At 34.5% G+C, this 19,825-nt stretch overlaps 1 protein-coding gene across 35 annotated transcripts in view; it reads left to right on the top strand.

The window, feature by feature from the left end:
* Positions 1-19,825, top strand: part of ABLIM1 (actin binding LIM protein 1) — a 200,855-nt gene that overhangs the window by 49,805 nt on the left and 131,225 nt on the right. For 4 of the 35 annotated variants that reach the window (XM_087932667.1, XM_087932668.1, XM_087932669.1 and 1 more), the window contains exon 1: positions 12,165-12,437. The exons of 15 other annotated variants lie outside the window; for them this stretch is intronic. In XM_087932667.1, coding sequence (XP_087788793.1) covers positions 12,215-12,437 — 223 coding nt within the window. In that variant the 5' untranslated portion in view covers positions 12,165-12,214. Of the gene's footprint in view, positions 1-12,156; positions 12,438-19,825 lie in introns of those variants that run through there. 16 more of the 35 variants (XM_087932679.1, XM_087932680.1, XM_087932681.1 and 13 more) reach the window with 7 other exon arrangements.

Genomic DNA, 19,825 nt, shown 5'->3' on the forward strand with positions numbered 1-19,825 from the left:
TTTGTCTTTCTCATCAAAAATTATTAAATCTAGGATATTGTATGGCAGATAGTTGCTTATATGAATTCTAAAGTTCCAAACCATTTTAACTTTTTCATTACTTTGTCTATTTTGTGGTCCTATCAATTCTTGCTTGCAGGCAAATGCCATTTCTTCCAGATATTTCAATGCATCATTGTTGCTACTATGTCATATCATTGTTTGTAGTCAGTCTTGCAACAGCTAGACCCAGGCACTTCAAAGCCGGCTGGGATTTTGTAAAATTAGGGTGTTTAGATCTGATAAACTCAATATTTCCAGTTATCTAGGAAATCTTTAGATATTACTCTGATGGTTCCAATCACAATATTTTTATTTTTATTGTGATTCATTGCAAGTTAGATGTTTAGACTGATTTTTTTTTTTTAATTCACCTATGAAGTCATTATTATTTTGGTTTGTTGAATAGTCAGCCAGTTGTTCAAACTAGATTTGGCATCCTTTTCCGCCTTTCGAGCCCTTCCGACTTGGGATAGGCAGATATGGATATTTTATGAGGTTACTCACTGAGAGAATCATTATTACTATTATTATTTATGTGAGAAAGAAAGTACAGAATTTCCATAACTGCAACGTACCATAATTTGCTGGACTGAGCACAATATTTGAAATGCAAAGAATATAGTATATGCATTTTTAAAAAAAATCTAATATCTAAGCAGGCAGGTGCTTGCATTCCCAACTTTTAATTCATAGATTAACAAGGAAATGCCTCTTCTTATTCTTAAATATTACTATTGTAATGCTATTTTATGTGAATGTTAATTATAGTAAAGTTAGAAGAGACCACACTAGCTCATTACAATAATAAGGGGTTTAGGATTCAGCAATTGCCAGGGATAAGCATCTTGGGACACAATTACAGTTCATAATTCTAGGCTGAGATGTTCCTATCCTTAGATATTTCCTTGCCTTGTATCACTGCCTAAACTTGTCATTGTCTGATCTATTTGGAATTTTAAATTCACAGGAAGCACATCTGTTTTCTTTACAGATTGAGTTTGAGTTTGCTTTTGTCTTCACAGTCAATGAGATAGGAAGTAAGCTAACAACTAAGTGCACAACAATAGAAATAACCTAGAAGCTTAGCCTTACATCCCATGTGCAGCAGTTTTACTGGCTTTTGACTCATAGAAGCTGTTTGCAGATGAATTACTCCATTCTATTCCACATTAATCTCCTTTTTCATATAGCTGAAAAGGGCATGTCGAATCAGCCAGATGAACGTAGTTGAACAGCATGAAAGTAATTACTTTAATAAGATCCTTCCCCTTGGTTTTTTCTCCCTGATGAACTTTTACACCAGAAAGGAGATTAGCTTTTCCTCCTCCCATCAGGATTTTAGAATGACTCTGTAGCTAAACTGATTAAAGGATAAAAGAGGAGAGGGCCACATTTTTTTTTTGCCTCTGAAGTCTGCATGTAGTGATGGGTGGTAGAACATGGACCACATACCAGAAGAGGACATGGGCAAAATTAGCAGCTTCTTAATCTAATCGTCCATCTTTCTTCCAGACCCACACAAACATAACTTATTCTACTGCATTGTCACTTTTCTTTACAAATGTTCTGTCAATTTTTACCAATATACAGATATGCACATAGATACAATAACTCCCCTCTGCCATCAGCATAGAGAAAAGAACACATTGTACATGTAATCTCCTCTGCTGATTGATGATAAAAAGTTGGCTTTCAAATCCGGGCTGAGATTGTGTAGACATTAAGTGCTGGTATTAGAACAAGGTGACCCAGTTCAAATCCTTTCTAAGCCATGGAACTAATGAGGCAACTTTAGGCCAGTGACTGTCTTTCAGCTCAACCAACCTCTTGGTTTAATTGCTGTTGGAAGGAATACAATTAAAATAAACACTATGCCATCTTAGAAAAACATGGGGTGTATATTAGACCTGTGCATCTTGTATTCAGTCTCCAAAAGCATCTTGGAACACAAATGTAGCATCTATTTGCAATACCTTAAAGCAACTCTGGGCCCAATTAAAGGAAGAATTTAAAAAAAGTATATTTAAATTGTTGCAGTACTGCATTTATCCTCCTTCATGCCCCCCTCATGCTTCAAAGCTCCTATACTTGAGAGACTGAATCTGAAATATTGCCCAATCCAATATAAATTCCAATAAATGAAATAAGCAAGATAAGAATACATGTATTCATTCAGTATATTGTTGATACAGCAAAAATACATAAATAAATAAAATAAGATGTTGGTAGAATACTTTACTGGGGGAAAAAGATTCTAGTTTGTTTTTTGGCATTCAAAATAACATGTTCAATGTATGTGTTTGATGATCCCTGCACAGGGTGGGTACTTTGCAGAAATAGCTACAGAAATAGTTGTTAAAAATGGAGGATTTTTACTCCCCAAAACCAGATTCTCCTGAAACTATATTTTTACTTTCAAATGCATAAACTATGGAAGACAGAAGCTTCAATAGCTGTAAGTATATGGTCTTTCTTCAGCTATTAATTTAATACAAAGGAGGATAAACAGAATCTATTTGACTTCTAGATGCATTTATTGATTGTATAGTTAGAATACTTAAATAGAGGTTCCAGATATAGAACAATCCTAGGTCTGTTCAGTTAGCTTGAGTTTTTCAGTACATAGAAACACAGGGCAATTATGTATTATACCTGTATAAGTTAGAATTGGTTTCCTTAATGATGAACAACCAAATGTCCATCACTTTAAAAGTTTTGAATGAAGCTTCCTAGAATGCCATTCCATTGAGATTTGTCCTGATTGTTGCAAATATCATTTGACAAACAGATTTGAAGCTTGAGAAGACTATTAGCAGAAAACATCTCCCTATCAAGAATACATTGTGTAATGAAATCTTGCAGTTGCTTTTTTCTCTGAAGCAAACTAATATCACGTTATTTTACCCCGAGAAAGGGCAGCCTTATTCTTCTGATAAAACAAATTAACAAAATTCCTAGCAATGAAGTATGTTTGAACATTCTTCAGTTTTCCCAAGCTCAGCTATATGAATGTGTGTGTAAAATTACCAGAGTTTCAGTGCAATCCTTTTCTTAATTCCCTGAATTTCAGGAGCTCTCATATACTAGTATCCCAAACAGACTTTAAGCTTCACGTTGTCAATGAAACCAGAGGAAGATTTTAAATCAAAGTCTGTTAGAAACGGCACTTAAAATAAAATCTATTATATGTTTCAGAAAATAGGGCTTTCATTGGGTGCCAGAATGATTTTAGATTGGATCTGCTGTCACATCAACCTGCTAAAAGCTGGAGTAAAAGTGGATTTTAAAATGGTGCATTCCCTTCTTATTTTCTAATTAAATGATTCTTGCATCATAGATAGGCCTTTCATTTTATAGCTGCATGCATATTTATAGTTAAATAGGAAGACCTCTCATCTCAAATCTGAATTTAAGTCTGAGTTAAAATGGGAATCTCATGATTTTCTAGCCTTAAAGTGGCAGATGAACATGGAAGCAATATGGTTATGTATCAGACAAACATAGAAATATATTCATTATTAAATTAATCTGCCATTTTAAAAGTATACAGTGTTATGATGTGTTTCTATAGTTCCTTGGACTTTTTCCCAGCTTAATAATTTATGTAAAAATAATGAAAAGAAATGGGTGGGAATCCATCTAATGTGTGTTATTGTTATCTAAAGGAGTCAACAAAAATAGGATAATAATCAACATCATGATTTTAGTCTTTTGCAAAGAAGAAAATGGAGGAGTTGAAATAGGGCAAATATACTATGGCATCTTCTAGCTTGCCCAAAACTTGCTGTGATTCTGTAGGAACATTTCAATAGTAACTGGTATTTAAATTTCTGTAGGGCCATGGTACTGTCACTATTGATCATTTATAAGCCCCCATTCTCCTACTTTTCAATCTTATCAATCAGCTAAACAGCTTGACGTACATGTTAGTTTCTAATATTATTCCACGGCACAATAAAATTGCATTCCTGGAATTCCTATGGTATTTTGACATGATCAACCACATATGATTAAGATATGGTATGTGTCATTATCCACACATCTCTATGCCCAGGGTTTCCAAAATTCATATACAGGTGTGTTTTTAACCAATTAAAGAAAATATTTAACCAATAAAAAATTAATAAGAGAGAAGAGTGTGTTTTTGTTTTGTTTTTGTGTTTTCGAAGAGGAAAACAGGAAATATATTGGGACTTTTTTTTCTTGGTATTTGAAATGCCACTAATTCATTAGATAGTTTTAGAAAGCAAGCAGGCAAAGTATTCTGAACTATTCGTATGAAACTATTCATATGTCTTATCACAGATAATACTGTCAAGCAAGTTTGTTTATGCCTATGTGACCTTTAGTCCTCAGATTTTTTATTAGCAGAATGACAATACGCATTCCATAACTTTTAAGCTGTTACACCCTGGCAGGTGTTAATTTATTGGGAAATTTGTGTCAGTTATTGCTTGCTATTTCCTGGATAGATGGCAACTAGGTAGAACAGTAAATTCCTCTTGTTACTGTGTGCCAAAGACTGCCATTTATGCAATAATAAATTTGCTAGATAGAATTATTTTATAGTAAAATTGAGAGAATACATTTAGGCTGAGCCCAGCTTCTGCCCAGGGCAGAAATCCACATTAAAGTTCTTTATATAGTTTCTGCTTCAAAACATCCAATAAATGGAGACCCACCATCTTTCTGGATATTTGTTTATTCATTCATTCATTTACAAATCTTATAATCTACTCACATCAGATTGACCTTGGGTAACGTACAATTCTCAAACTCTTTATTTTGGATTAGAAACAAAGCTAAGTATAAAATCATTAACAACATAATCAATCTAAAAAGTACAAATCACAATGCTGTATAACATTCATTGAGCTGTTCAAAAGCAAAAAAAATTCCCTGACAACTTGCAAGAGTTGGTGGAGCAACCAAGGCTTTCAGAAGGAATGGCATTTATTGCAAAGATTTTTTTTTCTGCCGTCTACCTAAATCTATTATTTTGCATCCTGGAATGGGAAGAACTGTCCTTGACATTTACATGACACTTTTTCACATGTTTGTAGAGGGTGATCATATTTTTATTTCTACGATCATTGTAGCCTTCTTGATATCTCAGTATATAAAGGTTTGGTCCAGATAGTGAGGTATCTAAACATTTGTTCTTCAGACTGCATTTAGCAATGTTAACAAGTGCCTAAGAAGCAGTTAAATTTGTCATAGCATAGGTATGATACTGCTCTTACTATGTGAGCTTATGATTGTAAGAACAATAGAATAAATGGAAATAGGGTTTCTAGATGTAATCTTTGCCTATGGAGAAGAAATTCTTTAATAAGGTATAAGCATGTAATATTAAGATTTCAAATAAAATACTTAAAGTAGCATTTTACATTTTTAACTGTCTTTTTGGAAAGCATTTACTCTACATCAGGGGTGTCAAACTTGATTTCACTGAGGGCTGCGTCAGGATTGGAGTTGACCTTGGGGGGCTGGGGGGACATGGCAGCGGGGGATTGTGGCTAGTTCAATGTTGCTTGCATCAGAGATGCCTGTGGTAGCCCGGAGGGGAGCTGGGGGGATTGATTGCTCCATGGGATGGTGGCAGCCCCTCGCTGATTCCAGGGAGGCCCCATGGATCTAAGGCTGACTGCGTTCAGGCCCAGATCACTGCCACAAAGTTTTAGACAGTACCCAGCTGACCTGGGCTGGGGCTGAGGCACCGGGGGCCAGTCGTTCACTGTTTCCAGGGCAGCTTTCCAGGCCAGATCTAACCATATCGTGGGTCAGATCCAGGACAAGGGCCTTGAGTTTGACATCCTTGTTCTAGATCTATTTGAGATTATTTTATTCCATCCACTTGGAATTTGCTTAACTCTACACGTCAACTACATAGAGTATAGCCTATTTTCTCAATTGCTATTCTTTTCAATAAAATAGTTTTGGGTAAATGGGTAGTGAAGTTATCTATTCTATCAGTTTATAAAAAGTAGCATTTAAAATATAAATGAAAATGGTAGATAATGAGCCCTTTGTAGAATCTATAAATACAAATACCAGGAATTATGAAAGCGCCTTCAAAGAGTGCTGATTATGTGGACTAATATTTGTAATTCAGGTGGCTTATGTAGCCAAGAGCTTCTGCATCTTTTTTACAGAACACAATAAAATACAGACAATAGTTGTTATGTGTGTACTGTAGACATTCTTGAGAATCCACCTCTATGGTTGAAAATAATGAGATAACAGGAAACAAGTAACATATTAAGACACTCTAGAGCTCTATTAAAACATTAAAACTTTAGGCTAAATCAATAAAGAGCAATATTGTATCGACTAATAGCTAATGCATGAACCCTTAATGGTCTTTATTATATATCTTCTTGTGCTGATAATTTATTAATGAATTAGGGTGAATAGTTTATTTACTGCAAATGTATTTGCATCTATAGGAGCTATACAGTAGGAGAGCATCATAGCTAAAGAATATAAAATAAGTGCACATTTGAAACTTGAAAAGGGCTGCATGGTGATTGAGAGTTAATAGGAGTTAAATCCCAATTCATAGTTATTATAGTTTATCTTTGATACTGGATCATTGCATTTGCTCTCATAACTTTCAGTGAGTGGAAAAGAAGTCATTTCACATGTAATGCTATAATTCATGCATGATAAAAATCAGAGCAACTTGCATTTTTGTTTTGTTTTGTGTTTTGCCAGGTTTTTTTAAGTATAAATAATCTAGATTCTAGAGGTCCATTTAAACCGCTGTGTTCAAGAAATACAGATTAAAGTCAGTTTTAGATCCCATGAAAGTTTCAGAAGAGAATTTTTATTCTAATTTTTGAAAGACAGATTTTCTTTCTATGTTATATATTGCACAATAAAATACTAAAATTTCTGCATGAAATTTGACAATGGAAAAGTGTAGAACTGTGATGGCAAACCTATGGCACGTGTGCCAGAAGTGGCATGCAGAGCCCCCTCTACGGGCATACAAGCCATTGCCCCAGCTCAACTCTGCTGTGGATGCGCACATGTCTCCTGCCGGCCAACTGGTCTTCAGGTCTGCGCTTGTGTGGAGCAGGGTGCATGCGGGGGAATGCATGCATGTGGGGGGGTGGGGCACATGCATGGGAGACGCGTGCACATGCATGGAGGGTGGGGTACATGTGCAGGGGGAGTCACACACATTGCATTTTGGGGGTTTGCTCCAGTATGACTCAAATTTTTTTTACTACTGGTTCTGTGGGCGTCGCTTGCTGGGTGTGGCAGGAGAAGAATACTGTAAAATCTCCAGTCAGAGATGATATTTGCCAGTTCTACAAACTACTCAAAATTTCCACTACTGTTCTCCCGAACTGGTCAGAACCTGCTGAATAACATCTCTGGTTTGCTAGTGCATGCATGCATTCTCACGGACAAACACAAGCTTTGGGCACAGTGCCGAAAAGGTCACTGTTCTAGAAGATTGCGGGGAATAAATGAATTTGTGTGATTATACTGGTTTTCAGCTGAATGTTTTCTACAGATCTTTTCGTTTCTGAAATGACCAGAAAGTTATTTGTACATCACGGATGGACATTTGGAGAAAGTTTTTATAAAAGGATGAAATGTCATACAGTAATCATATATATTACACATCCATATGTGCATACAAGCGATTACTGATAAAGCATAAAATGGCTACTTTAATCAACTCCAAGAGCTAAGCAGATTTGAAGTTGTGTTTGAATTATTAATAAAGAGGACATAACCATGCAGAAGAAAGCATAGGAAGCTTGTACGTGTCTCCATAAATTGAAGCTAGGCGAACGAGTTAGTAACAATCAAAACAATGACTGAAGAATTGGTCTGCAAGAATGGTTTTTGCCAATATGCTCAGAAGATCACAGCTTGTTTTGGAGGAATTGGTAAGAGAATTATTGTGGGAGATAAATTGAGTAACATTTTAGTGAAAGACAGGAATCACACAGCAATTTTTTTTTTATGAGTAAGCTGTTTGTTTTCAGGTCATTAGTGAATTCTTCTGTTTGTGTTTCTGCATGCTTTGATTGTCAGTGTGAGTCAGTCTATTAAATATTCTACTGAACAATTTAATGTAGAAATAGTTGTAAATTACGATGGCCTGTAACTGAATGAATGCCTGACAAATGAAATTCCTTAAGATGACAGCCTTAGACTTTCATCTTTAAAATGTAATGCATCTATGGTGTTAAGGTTTTTGTTACATTCCTTACTATACTTCCCTGGGAATAAGCCACATGGAATGAAAATGTAAACTGCAACACAAATGCCAACTTTGTGCAATAAAACATTCCTTAAGTCTAAATCAATTTAAATTATTTTATATTGCATGGAACAATTCAACAGTGATGTCATTATTCTTTCATCACTTTTTAGATCTAATAGAAATGACGTAAATCATCTTCTATTCTGCTTGCTGGAATAATAGTTGAAGTTTGTTATTATTATCACAGCCTAATTCATAAGACAGGAATGTTTGAATAACATATTTACATATACAAAATATATTTACATATACAAAAGTTGGCATTTTTATCTTAAAAAAAAAACACCAAATAAGCAGGATTTTGTATTTGTTTTATTCTATGTAAATGAGGCTTTGGATAAAATGAAACCGTTTTTAAATTAAGCTGTCCATCTTTTTCTGTTGTACTACCTTTATTAGTCTCAGTTAAAGTTGTATATAGCACTAAACAAGAGTGGTAGAGAAGGAGAAGATCTAGTGTTTGTGCTTTTATGACTGAAGCAAAGAAGGCAGCTCTATTCACACGATGAACAGTATTACTTCTGCTTTAAATAAGTCAAAGGCTTGTCATCTTAAATATATTTTTCTGTAGAGTCACACTTTACACTTATAACAGCCATATGTAAGTTATTTTTCAAGATGGCAATTGCTCTAGAAAAAGATTCCATAAAATTCAAATCTCCAGAATTCAATACTCCTGATTGCCCATATTTTATTAGAAAAATCTGTAATGGCGATAATTATATAGCTCTTTAGAAACAAGTGATTCTCAGACTGTGGTTCAAGCATCACTTATTGTCTGCTGAGATCCATTGGGGCCATAGAAGCTCATCTAGATGCATTTCTCCAAAGATAACTGTATATGTTCACTGCCTTGAGTTATTTATAATACAGGTGGTATATATATATATATATATATATATATATATATATATATATATATATACACGTTTACCCGAAGCCAAGCCTTACTAAAAGCCTCCAATACAGGAAACACAATATTGCCAGCTAATCAAGACAAAAAAAAAATGCTACAAAACAGACAGAAGATATTAGAAACACCAATCAAGCAGAACACAGAAAACTCCAAGACCAATAAACACAGACCAAGACTCCCAACTAATCAGGATGAAGAAAAAACCATTCTGGCACAGCAGTAGGCTAGCACCAAATTTAAAACAGAAATGGCTGTGAAAGCCTGACTCATAGACGAACACAATATAGAAGCCTGATGATGGCAGATGAGATTCTGCCGAAACGTCGCTACAACTTTAAAAGCATAACTATAATGACTGGGAAAATACCCGAACAAAGCTGAATGCCATGTGTGTGTGTGTGTGTGTGTGTGTGTGTGTGTGTGTGTATGTATATATGTATATATGTATATATGTACGTGGGAAAATACCCGAACGCAGCTGAATGCCATACATGTAAGTACCCGTGAAAACGTAAGAAAACATATATATGTATATGTGGGGTACTTACATGTATGGTACAGAAGAGATTCTGGCAGATGAGATTCTGCCGATATGTTGCTACAACTTTAAAAGCACAACTATAATGACGTGGGAAAATATCCGAACAAAGCTGAATAACATACATACATACATACATACATACATACATACATACATATGTTATTCAGCTTTGTTCAGGTATTTTCCCACGTCATTATAGTTGTGCTTTTAAAGTTGTAGCAACGTTTCGGCAGAATCTCATCTGCCATCATCAGGCTTCTGTATTGTGTTCGTCTGACGTTGCTACAACTTTAAAAGCACAACTATAATGACGTGGGAAAATACCCGAACAAAGCTGAATAACATACATGTAAGTACCCGCGAAAACTTAAGAAATACACACACACACACACACACACACACACATATATACCATATATAATACCATATATATATGGTATTCAGTTTTATATATATATAAAACCACATGTTGCTATTCTGATTCACATAAGAACTCCAAAGGAAGGTGCCTATAATCAGAAATATAAAAAATGAATATATAATATGGAATTTTAGTGGACTAAAAGTTCTTTCAACTCTGGCTTCTCATACTTAGAGATTTCTATGAAGATTTTCTTGACTAGAATGTTTACAGTAAAAGTTGTTTCTTTACGGCATATAAAATTTAAAAAGTAACATGGTAAACAAATATTGAATTTTTTAAAAAGATTTTTTTAAATATGAGGTCTAGTTTTAAAAAGCTCTTAAACATTGATTTATTCACAAATCAACTATAGCCATTACTTTTCATCAAAATATTGAATTTCCCATTAAAGTTGAAAATGTAAGGAAATGGGTGTTGGTTTAATTGTTTCCCACATTTTCTGAACTTTTATTTAGTGGTTCACAAGTGCAGAAAATTTGAGAAACACTGTTATAAACCATTAAAAGTAACAAATGAGTTAATGGAATTAGCCTTATATCCTGCTCAGGATATAACATACTTTGACATAATACCAGGTCAGCTTTATAACCAGTCGGATACTGTTGCTATGTATATTCTATATATTCATTTCATAACCATGTGAAAATACAAGGGCATTAAACAAAAGTGACTTACAACCATTTTACAGACATATGACTGTTGCAGCATCCCCATGGTCATGTGATTAAAAGTCAAATGTTTAGGCAACTGGCATGTATTTTTGACAGTTGCAGTGTCCCAGGTTTATGTGATCTCTTTTTGAGACTCTCTAACAAGCAAAGTCAATGGGAAAGCCAGATTCACTTAACAACCATGTTATCAACTTCAGTGATTCACTGAATACTCAACTTCAATGATTCACTTAACAATTGTGACAAGAAAGGTTGTAAAATTCAATTAACAACTGTCTTAGTAATGGAAATTTGGGGGTCAATTGTGGTTGTACGTTGAGGACTACTTGTATATCTAAATCAATATATAAGTTATTATATAGTTTCTAGTAAATATACTTAAATATTTTTAAAGGAAACTGTTTACCCTACACAATTTATATTTCAAGTATAAGTAAGTGAAACAGGTGATTCATCTGTGATACATGTGCTTGAAACATATTAAAATTATGTAGTTGCACAATGCAGCAGTATATATTTCACAATATGAGTACCCTTATGCTTTGATTAAAGTCCTCATGTTAATGATATAGAAGAGATATCATTTCCTCCTGTGTTTCTTTTCTGCCAACTATAAATAAGATTTTTGCAGTTCAGCTATAATGGCCTTAGTCAATTTAAAAGCAGTTTGAATTATTGCCACAGATGGAGCACATGAGCAGTCATAGGTTTGAATTTGATTCACCTTAAATGCATTTTATGAATTAATCCTATTGGACATAAATTATTTGATACATTATAGCAGTAAATGAAACTGTAGCAGAGGATCATCCTCTTCTGGATGATATTTCTGCAAACAATGAAAAAAGTAAGTTGGATTAAAGTAGGTTAGGGTAAACTAAATGTGCATATAAATACGCATATTTACATTCTTTCCTAATAAGATTATTGCCTCTTTACTAAACTTTGTTTTCCAAAATTTGTAATTCTGATCAATTTTTTTCTGAAGATACTAATGATTGTGCAATACTCATAGCTTTTACTTCACATTCATGTATAGTATAGCATATATACTATACATAATAGGTGGTTTTAATTGTGCTTATAGTTATCGCTTTATTCAGTGTGCTTCTCATAATCTTCCAAAGATCAGTGCTAAAAATACCTCTTCCTTAATCCACTTTATGGTTGAGAAAAAGAAGAAGTGATGTATGAGTATTACATGATAGATAGATAGATAGATAGATAGATAGATAGATAGATAGATAGATAGATAGATGGAAAAGTTCATATAATTTCTATCTCACTCAGGTTGACTTTCTTTGCTCATCGCTATATAGGTGCCATAGACATGCTATCCTTTCCAATTTTAAAGGGCTTTGGGAAGCTCTGCGGAACAGGGAAAAAAAGGAAATTGGTGTCTAAGCAGATGAAACACAAAAACTCTATCCAAAATATGTCTCTTATTGAGGAGTGGGATATTGCTGAGGCAAAAAAACCAAAGCAATTTCCATACTTGAAACCAGAGGGCTACTATTTATATGAATGGTTGTTTGAACAATTGGAAAGTTCAGGTAAGTGAGGGGACATTATTCTATTTTATATTTGGGGATCATTTGGTAACCAGTTAAGAGTGTGAATGAGCACAAATTTTTAACAGAAGGGGTAGAATGAATAGAACATCCAAACTAGCCTTTGCCAAAATGGTATTCTCTGAATATGGTTGGTAGTTCTGATAACTTTATCTTAGCATGTTTGGAAAATTTTGTGTTGGGGAAGGCTAGTCAAAATATTTTATATTATGAAAAGGAGCTCCTATATTCCCAAAGGTTTGGAGAGTAAGAGAACTATGTTCAACAAAAAAGTGTAATGTAATACAATGATCATCGTGCAAACAAGATTGTATCATAGTATCTTTAGTTCTAGTTGTTCACCATTAACTGTTTCGGCTTCAAGATTTAGTTAGTATTTTTATACTTGTCTGTGTTTATTGTTTTGAATTATAAGCTTCCTTGAGTATTGAATTTGATCAGAAAAGGTAGCATAATCAAATAAATTTCAAATATTTGAATTGAAATTTGAATTTCAAATGCCTTGAGCTTCTATTACAGGATGATGGTAATTTTAAATAATAATAAGCATAACATTCGCATCCTCTTAAAGTAGGTAGATACCAGCTCTAACTATTCTTGTTCCAGAGTAGCAGATTTATTCACTGCTTTTCCCCCATTTTAATTGATGCAATATCTGCCAGTATCAAATAAAAGAGGTGGTGGGATGAATGTTCTTGCATTGAAATTGCTCATCTCTGTCATTGTAAAAGATTAAAGTGTTTTATAATAGTGGTCATTATCTCTGTTTTCCAAATGGTAAAACAGGAATTGAAAAGGATAAAAACACCTGTTGAATACAAAGAAAATTGGTGGCAAATGCATAAATAAAATCCCATTTAATCATTTTTCACTGTCCTCAGTTTACATGCAAAATACTTATCAACATAGTCCTGAATTAGTTTGCATTGATTTCATACTTGTTCCATCATTTGCCATCAATTTTGTGCTGATTCTTAGCAACCACATGGATAGATTTTCTCCAAAATAATCTGTCCCCAACTGATCAGATCTTCCAATGATGCACCTTTTGTGTCTATAATTGAGTTCATCCATCTTGCTTCGGGTTATCCTCTTCCTTTTCCTTCCACTTTTTGCAGCATTCTCCAAAGAGTTAGGTCTTTACATAATGTCTGAAGTATAATAATCAGCCGGCTTATTTATGCTTCAAGTGGGAGCTCTGTGTTGATATGTTTAATGATCCTCCTTTTTTCTTTTATTTGTTATCTAGAAGTCATTTCTAATATCAAAGTCATTAATAGTCTTTTTGTTCTGTTTCTTCAAAATTCCACTTTTGTTTCTATAAAATCTCACAGAGAAAAATATTGCCTGCATGATTCTGATCATTTCAGCATCTGAATATCTGAATATCTTTTTCAAGGACTTCATTGCAACGCTACAAAATACTAATCTGCATCATATTTCTTGATTGATAAATATTACTTATCCACTTCATTATTAGTTCTAAGGCTGGTTTGTTGTAAATCATTTACATTTAATCCCAGTTCCCTTTTTCATTGTTCTCCTTGGTTGTCATGACAAGAGCTTTCAGATAACTTGTACTTTCAACTAACAGTAGTATCATTAATATTCTTCAGGTTATTGATATTTTTAAAAATCTTATTCCAATTCAACATCATTCAACACAAACTCAGCATATAGGGCAAATAAATAGAAACTATACATTCTTTTGATAGCCTGGAGCTATTTTTTGCCATGTTTTATGACCTGACCGGTGTATAGATTTTTCATGAGTACAATGTTTTTGGAGTATGATTTTTCTAATCACTTTCCATAGCTTGACATGATTGATACGATCAAAGCCCTTTCTGTAACAGATAAAACACATATTGACTTTTTTGGGGTATACTTTACTTCCTCAATAATGTAATATTGCCTCTTGTATCTTCCAACAGCTCTTTTTAAAAAAACTTCTTCCTCATATTTTTGTCTTTGTTCCTTTCAGATTATCCTTTCTTCTATTGGCTATTTGTGTTTTAATATCCAATTTGCCTTGCTCTTCTTTAACTTCCTTAGCTTTTCCTTTAGGTTTCTAAACAGATAGTTACACGGCAGTGTACAGAAATATAAATCTAAAATATCTTCAGTTTAACAATAGTAAATACATTACAAAATATATTTGTGTTGTTCATTTTTAGGCAAATGTGTATAGAATTACACTTTTAATAAATTGGTTTGGAAACTAATTTGTTTTGGTTAAAAATACTAACAGTTTATGCAGATCATAATACATTGCTTTAAATCTATTTATTTGCAATTACTTCTTGCACTGTCTAACCAATAATTGAATTTTCCTTCCAAGAAGCTTGATGAGGTTGTTCAGTAGAACAATAAATACATCTTCTATTTCTAAAAAAAAAACCTTGTCTGTATTGTATTGTACCATATTGCACCCAAGAGAAAAAGCCTACCTAAGAAAAGATGGATCTAATTTGGACCCTAAACTTACTTTGTTTCAATTTGAAATCATGTTTACATTTTCTGAATGTAATAATAATTTCTGAATCATTTTTGTGGAAGAGAGTGTCTGAAAATATTTTGACACTGAAATCCAGCATTGTCCAAGTTCCCTATTTTTGCTAGTCTTAAAAATGCCTTTGCACAATGGAATAACTATTTCTACTGTCTTACTTATTCTTCACAAGTCCCATAAGATCCTTTTCCTTTCCTTCCACATTCTATATTGTTTGTAACTTTTTGCACTTATTTTATCTTTCGGACAAAGGAATGGTGAGGTGAAATGACCAGCTGCTTCTCTTATATGCTTCTCTTAGTTTCCACATCTGACTCTTTCTCTTTGATTTTTTTTCAGTTGCTTTAATGTTTCACATCAGCACAGATGTTAACCATAACAGTTTGCAGACAAGTTAAGCCAATTTTAAGAAATTCTGTCCTAATATATTATGTTTGATTTGCAACTAATTGAACTGAAACATTAACATAGAGCTTCCCCTACCCCACCCCCCCAAATTACTATGAAATTTATGGGATTTAACATTACTGATTAACTTTTGTGCCATTCCTTTCAATGTCCCTCTTATAAACATGGGCTTCTGGCAGAGTAACTCTGTTTGGTTTTGAATATTCATTTTTGCATGTTCCCCATTTTCAAGATCAAGTAATCTTTTTGGAAGATTCCTTTTAAGAGCTCACTCATTGACTTATGACTGTTTTTTCACAGTTATGACCTTTGAAGTATCCCTATGATCATGTCATCAAAGTTCAGATTCTTAGCAATTGGTTCATACATATGACTGTTGCTGTGTCCCATGGTCACCTTTTGTAACCTTCTGACAAGCAAAATCAATGGGAAAGCCAGATTACTTTATCAACTTCAGTGATTCACTTAACAACTTGGCAAATAAGGTTGCAAAATGGGACAAAATTCACTTAACAAACATCTCACTTAACAACAGAAATTTTGGGCTCAATTGTGGTCATAAGTTGAGGACTACCTGTTCTTTCCTTTTCTTGAAAACTGAATCTTTTCATTTTTCCTCTGTGGCTTTACCATGTTTTCATCTGATCTACAGCATGTCACTTCCACTGTGATGTATGGCATATCCTCAAGAGACATTAGCTTTGGACAGTGAGATCCCTTGTATCCCTTGTACTCCTAGATTTCTAGGTCAATATGGCTTGGAGCTTTTGCTGACAGGCAGGTTATGAGGGCTGTGCCAAGCAGCAGGTTAGATGGGCTATTTTTAAACACAGGGTTAGCACTCTTGATAAGGAATGCTAAATCCATGTATAAAATAACATTACAGGCTTGCTGTGGGTTACACATTGCTTAGAAATATATCCCCAGCCACAATGTGCAAATTAAGTTTCAGTTGATAGGTGCAGAAAGAATAATTGCATGGATGACAACTGCACTGTTACCACTTAGGGCAAGGGTGTCAAACTGTCGGCCTGTGGATTGGATTCCTCATGCTCAGGCCACAGCCATCCCAGCTTCCCAAAGGAAAAAAATATCACGAAACATCACATGATGGTAACATGACACCACAAGTTTGGCACCTGTGACTTAGGGCGTTCTAAGATACCATGGGAATCTGTCTCTAAACTGCGTTGTACAATCTCCTTAAAGCCTGTCAATTGTTTGAGTCCCTTCCACTTTGTCCGGCCATCTCTCCCAGCTTGGATATCACCTTCCATGGCATGGAAGACATGACAGTTCAAGGAAGCCTCCAGGTCTGTCATTCCAGTAGCACCTAGCATTCAGAAAGATGCAAGATTTGAAAGAGACTGGTTTTAAATACTCAGCCCAAAAGGAAAAGTTGTGTATTTTAGTTTGATCAGTAGGCATTCTAGTCCCTTTGATAGTATCCCTGATATTACCAGCTCTCATAAAGTAACTACCCTGGAGTTAATCTTCTGTGGGGGAAAATCAAATGCAACTAAGGTTCAAATAATGGGTGAGTGTGTGACTGATAAATAGATTTGCTATCTTCTTCAAACTGGTTGTAAGCCATACAAACTATCTCTGAATAAAGAAAATAATATTCATCGTCTTTCAATGAAAGCCCCTTTTATTTCATCATTTTGGCAAGTTTAAGCTGTGAACCACAGTGCAAAGAAGTAGTCTTTTATAATGATGTAATATATAGTGAATCTAAATGTAGGCTCAATCCTGCAATACACGGGCTGTCCAGAAATTCAAATATATGCCAACAGACCTTCCTACCATCAATGTACTAAAATATATATTTTTAATGTGGACAATATTGACCTCCTCCTCCTTTTTTATGCAATTCCATCATTGTAAGAATATACTTCACCATATTGTTCGGTAACTGTTATGAGACTGTAGAGGGCCCAAAATTTTAAAGTAATAGTTACAAGAAGACTCTCCTTCTCTGAAGACAAGATGACCAAAAGCAAATACCTCCCCTGTGATTGGAGTGAGGTCAAATTAAACATATCACTGCTAAGTGTAGCATGTTATTCATTGTGGCAGATTCCTTTTGGGATGATTAAAACTTATAAACTGCCAGTATTTCAGCCAGGCTGCTTAATCATTTTAGACTTCCAGTTCAAAGACAAATCATATGTCAAACATTGTATAGATTAGTTGCATGTCTTTTTCTTGTTTCTTTCAAAATGTCAGTGGTCCATAATTCTACAATCTGTTTCAACCTCTCTTTCTCCCTCCCTCCCTCCATCCCTCTGTGTGTGGTGGGTGTGTGGGTGTATGAATGTCTTAAAGTACATTTGAGAGTGAAAACTACTTAGAATTGATGTGATAACAGACAGCATAAGGAAAAAAGGTGTACTTTCACTTTCTTTACATCATTGCTATACTATACTTGTGGACAAGGTATTTCACTAGTTATCTAAATAGGAAATGAAACTATAGGAAATGGAACTAAATAGAAAATGGAACAATTCCCTTGGCAATGCTGTAAGCTGGAGTTTCTCAATTTTAAACTTGGTGGACTCTATTCTCTGAATTCTCCAGCCAGAATTCTGTGAATCAGTCCACCCATTTTAAAGTTGTGAAACACTGCTAGAGATGATTGGTGTAGGCATCAGCAGAAGCTAAGAAGCTAAGAAACTTTGGGTCTCATCAGTCCTTAGATAGGGGAACTTTACCACCAGAGTTTGCAGAGCAGAAAAAACAGCTGAAAAACATTCTAGAAAAAGAAAGGGGTACCTTAGCAAGTCTGTAAAAAAACAACTGTCAAGCTCCAGTTGAAGTTTTTTTTCTGAAGTAGATCATAAAATTAAAGATATGTAAGCATTCATGTTTTAATTGGGCACTGATGTTCTTTAAAAAAAAATCACAATATCCTTCTTACAAATGAATCAAAAGCCCCTCTATCCAAACAGAAAAAGTTCTATATACAAAATATTGGAATTCTCATAACCAAAAGTCATAATTAATGGATTCAGCAGATCCTGATAAGAATATAAATCCTTCTATTCTCCACCATTCAGTCACAACTGAAGAAAGGTCCTTGTATGAGAAACTAAACATTTTCAAAGGAAAAAATCCCCAAAAGTCAAGTTGCCTTTAGAAAACCACCTTTGGGACAACCATGACCTTGACAACTGAGAATCTTCATTGACAGATCCTGACTTTCTCTTCTTTTCTAAAACACAAGCATGGAAGGAGTCTTGTTTAATTATGTTTGGCTGGTTTTCTTACTATTCTTAAAAATAGCTTAGGGATCACAGGCAAATTTGGTATTAGAGGAAAAAGATACCATGCTCTGGCAATACAGCTTGGGTAACCTGCACCTGGATTTTCCATGCACACATACATCTAATCTTCCCCATCAGTTTTATTTAAGCTACCGTTTGGCAGTGCTTTTATCATGTACTAAGGGATTATTTCTAATAATGTCACAAATCTAATAAATCTTTTTTTATTTGTAAGTTAGGTGGATAGTCTCATTTGCTCGTCTGGCTGCTATAGAGAATGGTTGAAACAGGAAAAGGGATGAAACACAACGGTGTTAATCCTGATCACATGTGAAAAGGGGGACATGGCCATTTGATGATCTAATGTTCCAGTCTCTAGCAGTTGCTGTTACACGTCAGAAACCTTTGGAATGGAAAATAATTTTTACTGAGGGAAGCATTTCTAATAAGAACATTGCAACCAAGGCTGTTTTTTTTTTTTAATGTACAAGAATAGGTGGGATATAGAAGGGAATACTAAGGCAGTTTAGGAAAGTACGTTAACCAAGTAATAGACATCTTTCATAGTTCAAAATACATATGGCAAATAATAGTGGCCCTATTTTTATGTAATAGTAAACTATGGCTAATTATTATGTATTCCTTACAGAATGCTTAGGACAAATTAGGCATCTTTATTTCAGTTAAGGATCATTAAATGTTCAGTGCTATCACTGAACTAAGAAAATTACCGATAGTTAATATAATTCAACCTCATGTAAGATGCCTAATCATAGTTAAAATCAACTATAATTGATGGGTTTCAACATTAAACTCTTCAATTTAAATTGAAAGCAAAAATCTAATACCATTGCTAAAGAGAAGAAAAGGATGGCTAGCCCAAAGCTTTTGTACTTTTGGGGTCCAGGATGCAGCGTTGATGGTAGACAGTTGTGTATATCATCTCAAAGGGAACTTTTATCAGCTTCAGTTAACAAACCACCTTTGAAGGAGAAGGACCTGGCTTCAGTGATTCATACACAAGTACCTCAGAGTTGGATTATTATCAAGACTTCTTCAGTGGTGGCTCCTGAAGGTACCTAGTTTAGAATGCAAGTAGCAAGGCAATAAGAGAAGTGACACCTTCTGAAGGACCCCTGTACATTTTTTTCTGGATCAGCTCTGTTGATTGTCTGTTACCTTCA

The sequence above is a fragment of the Pseudonaja textilis genome, chromosome 4 (genome assembly GCF_049901715.1).
Source record: "Pseudonaja textilis isolate UNSWEBS1 chromosome 4, rPseTex1.2, whole genome shotgun sequence".
Taxonomy (NCBI): domain Eukaryota; kingdom Metazoa; phylum Chordata; class Lepidosauria; order Squamata; family Elapidae; genus Pseudonaja; species Pseudonaja textilis.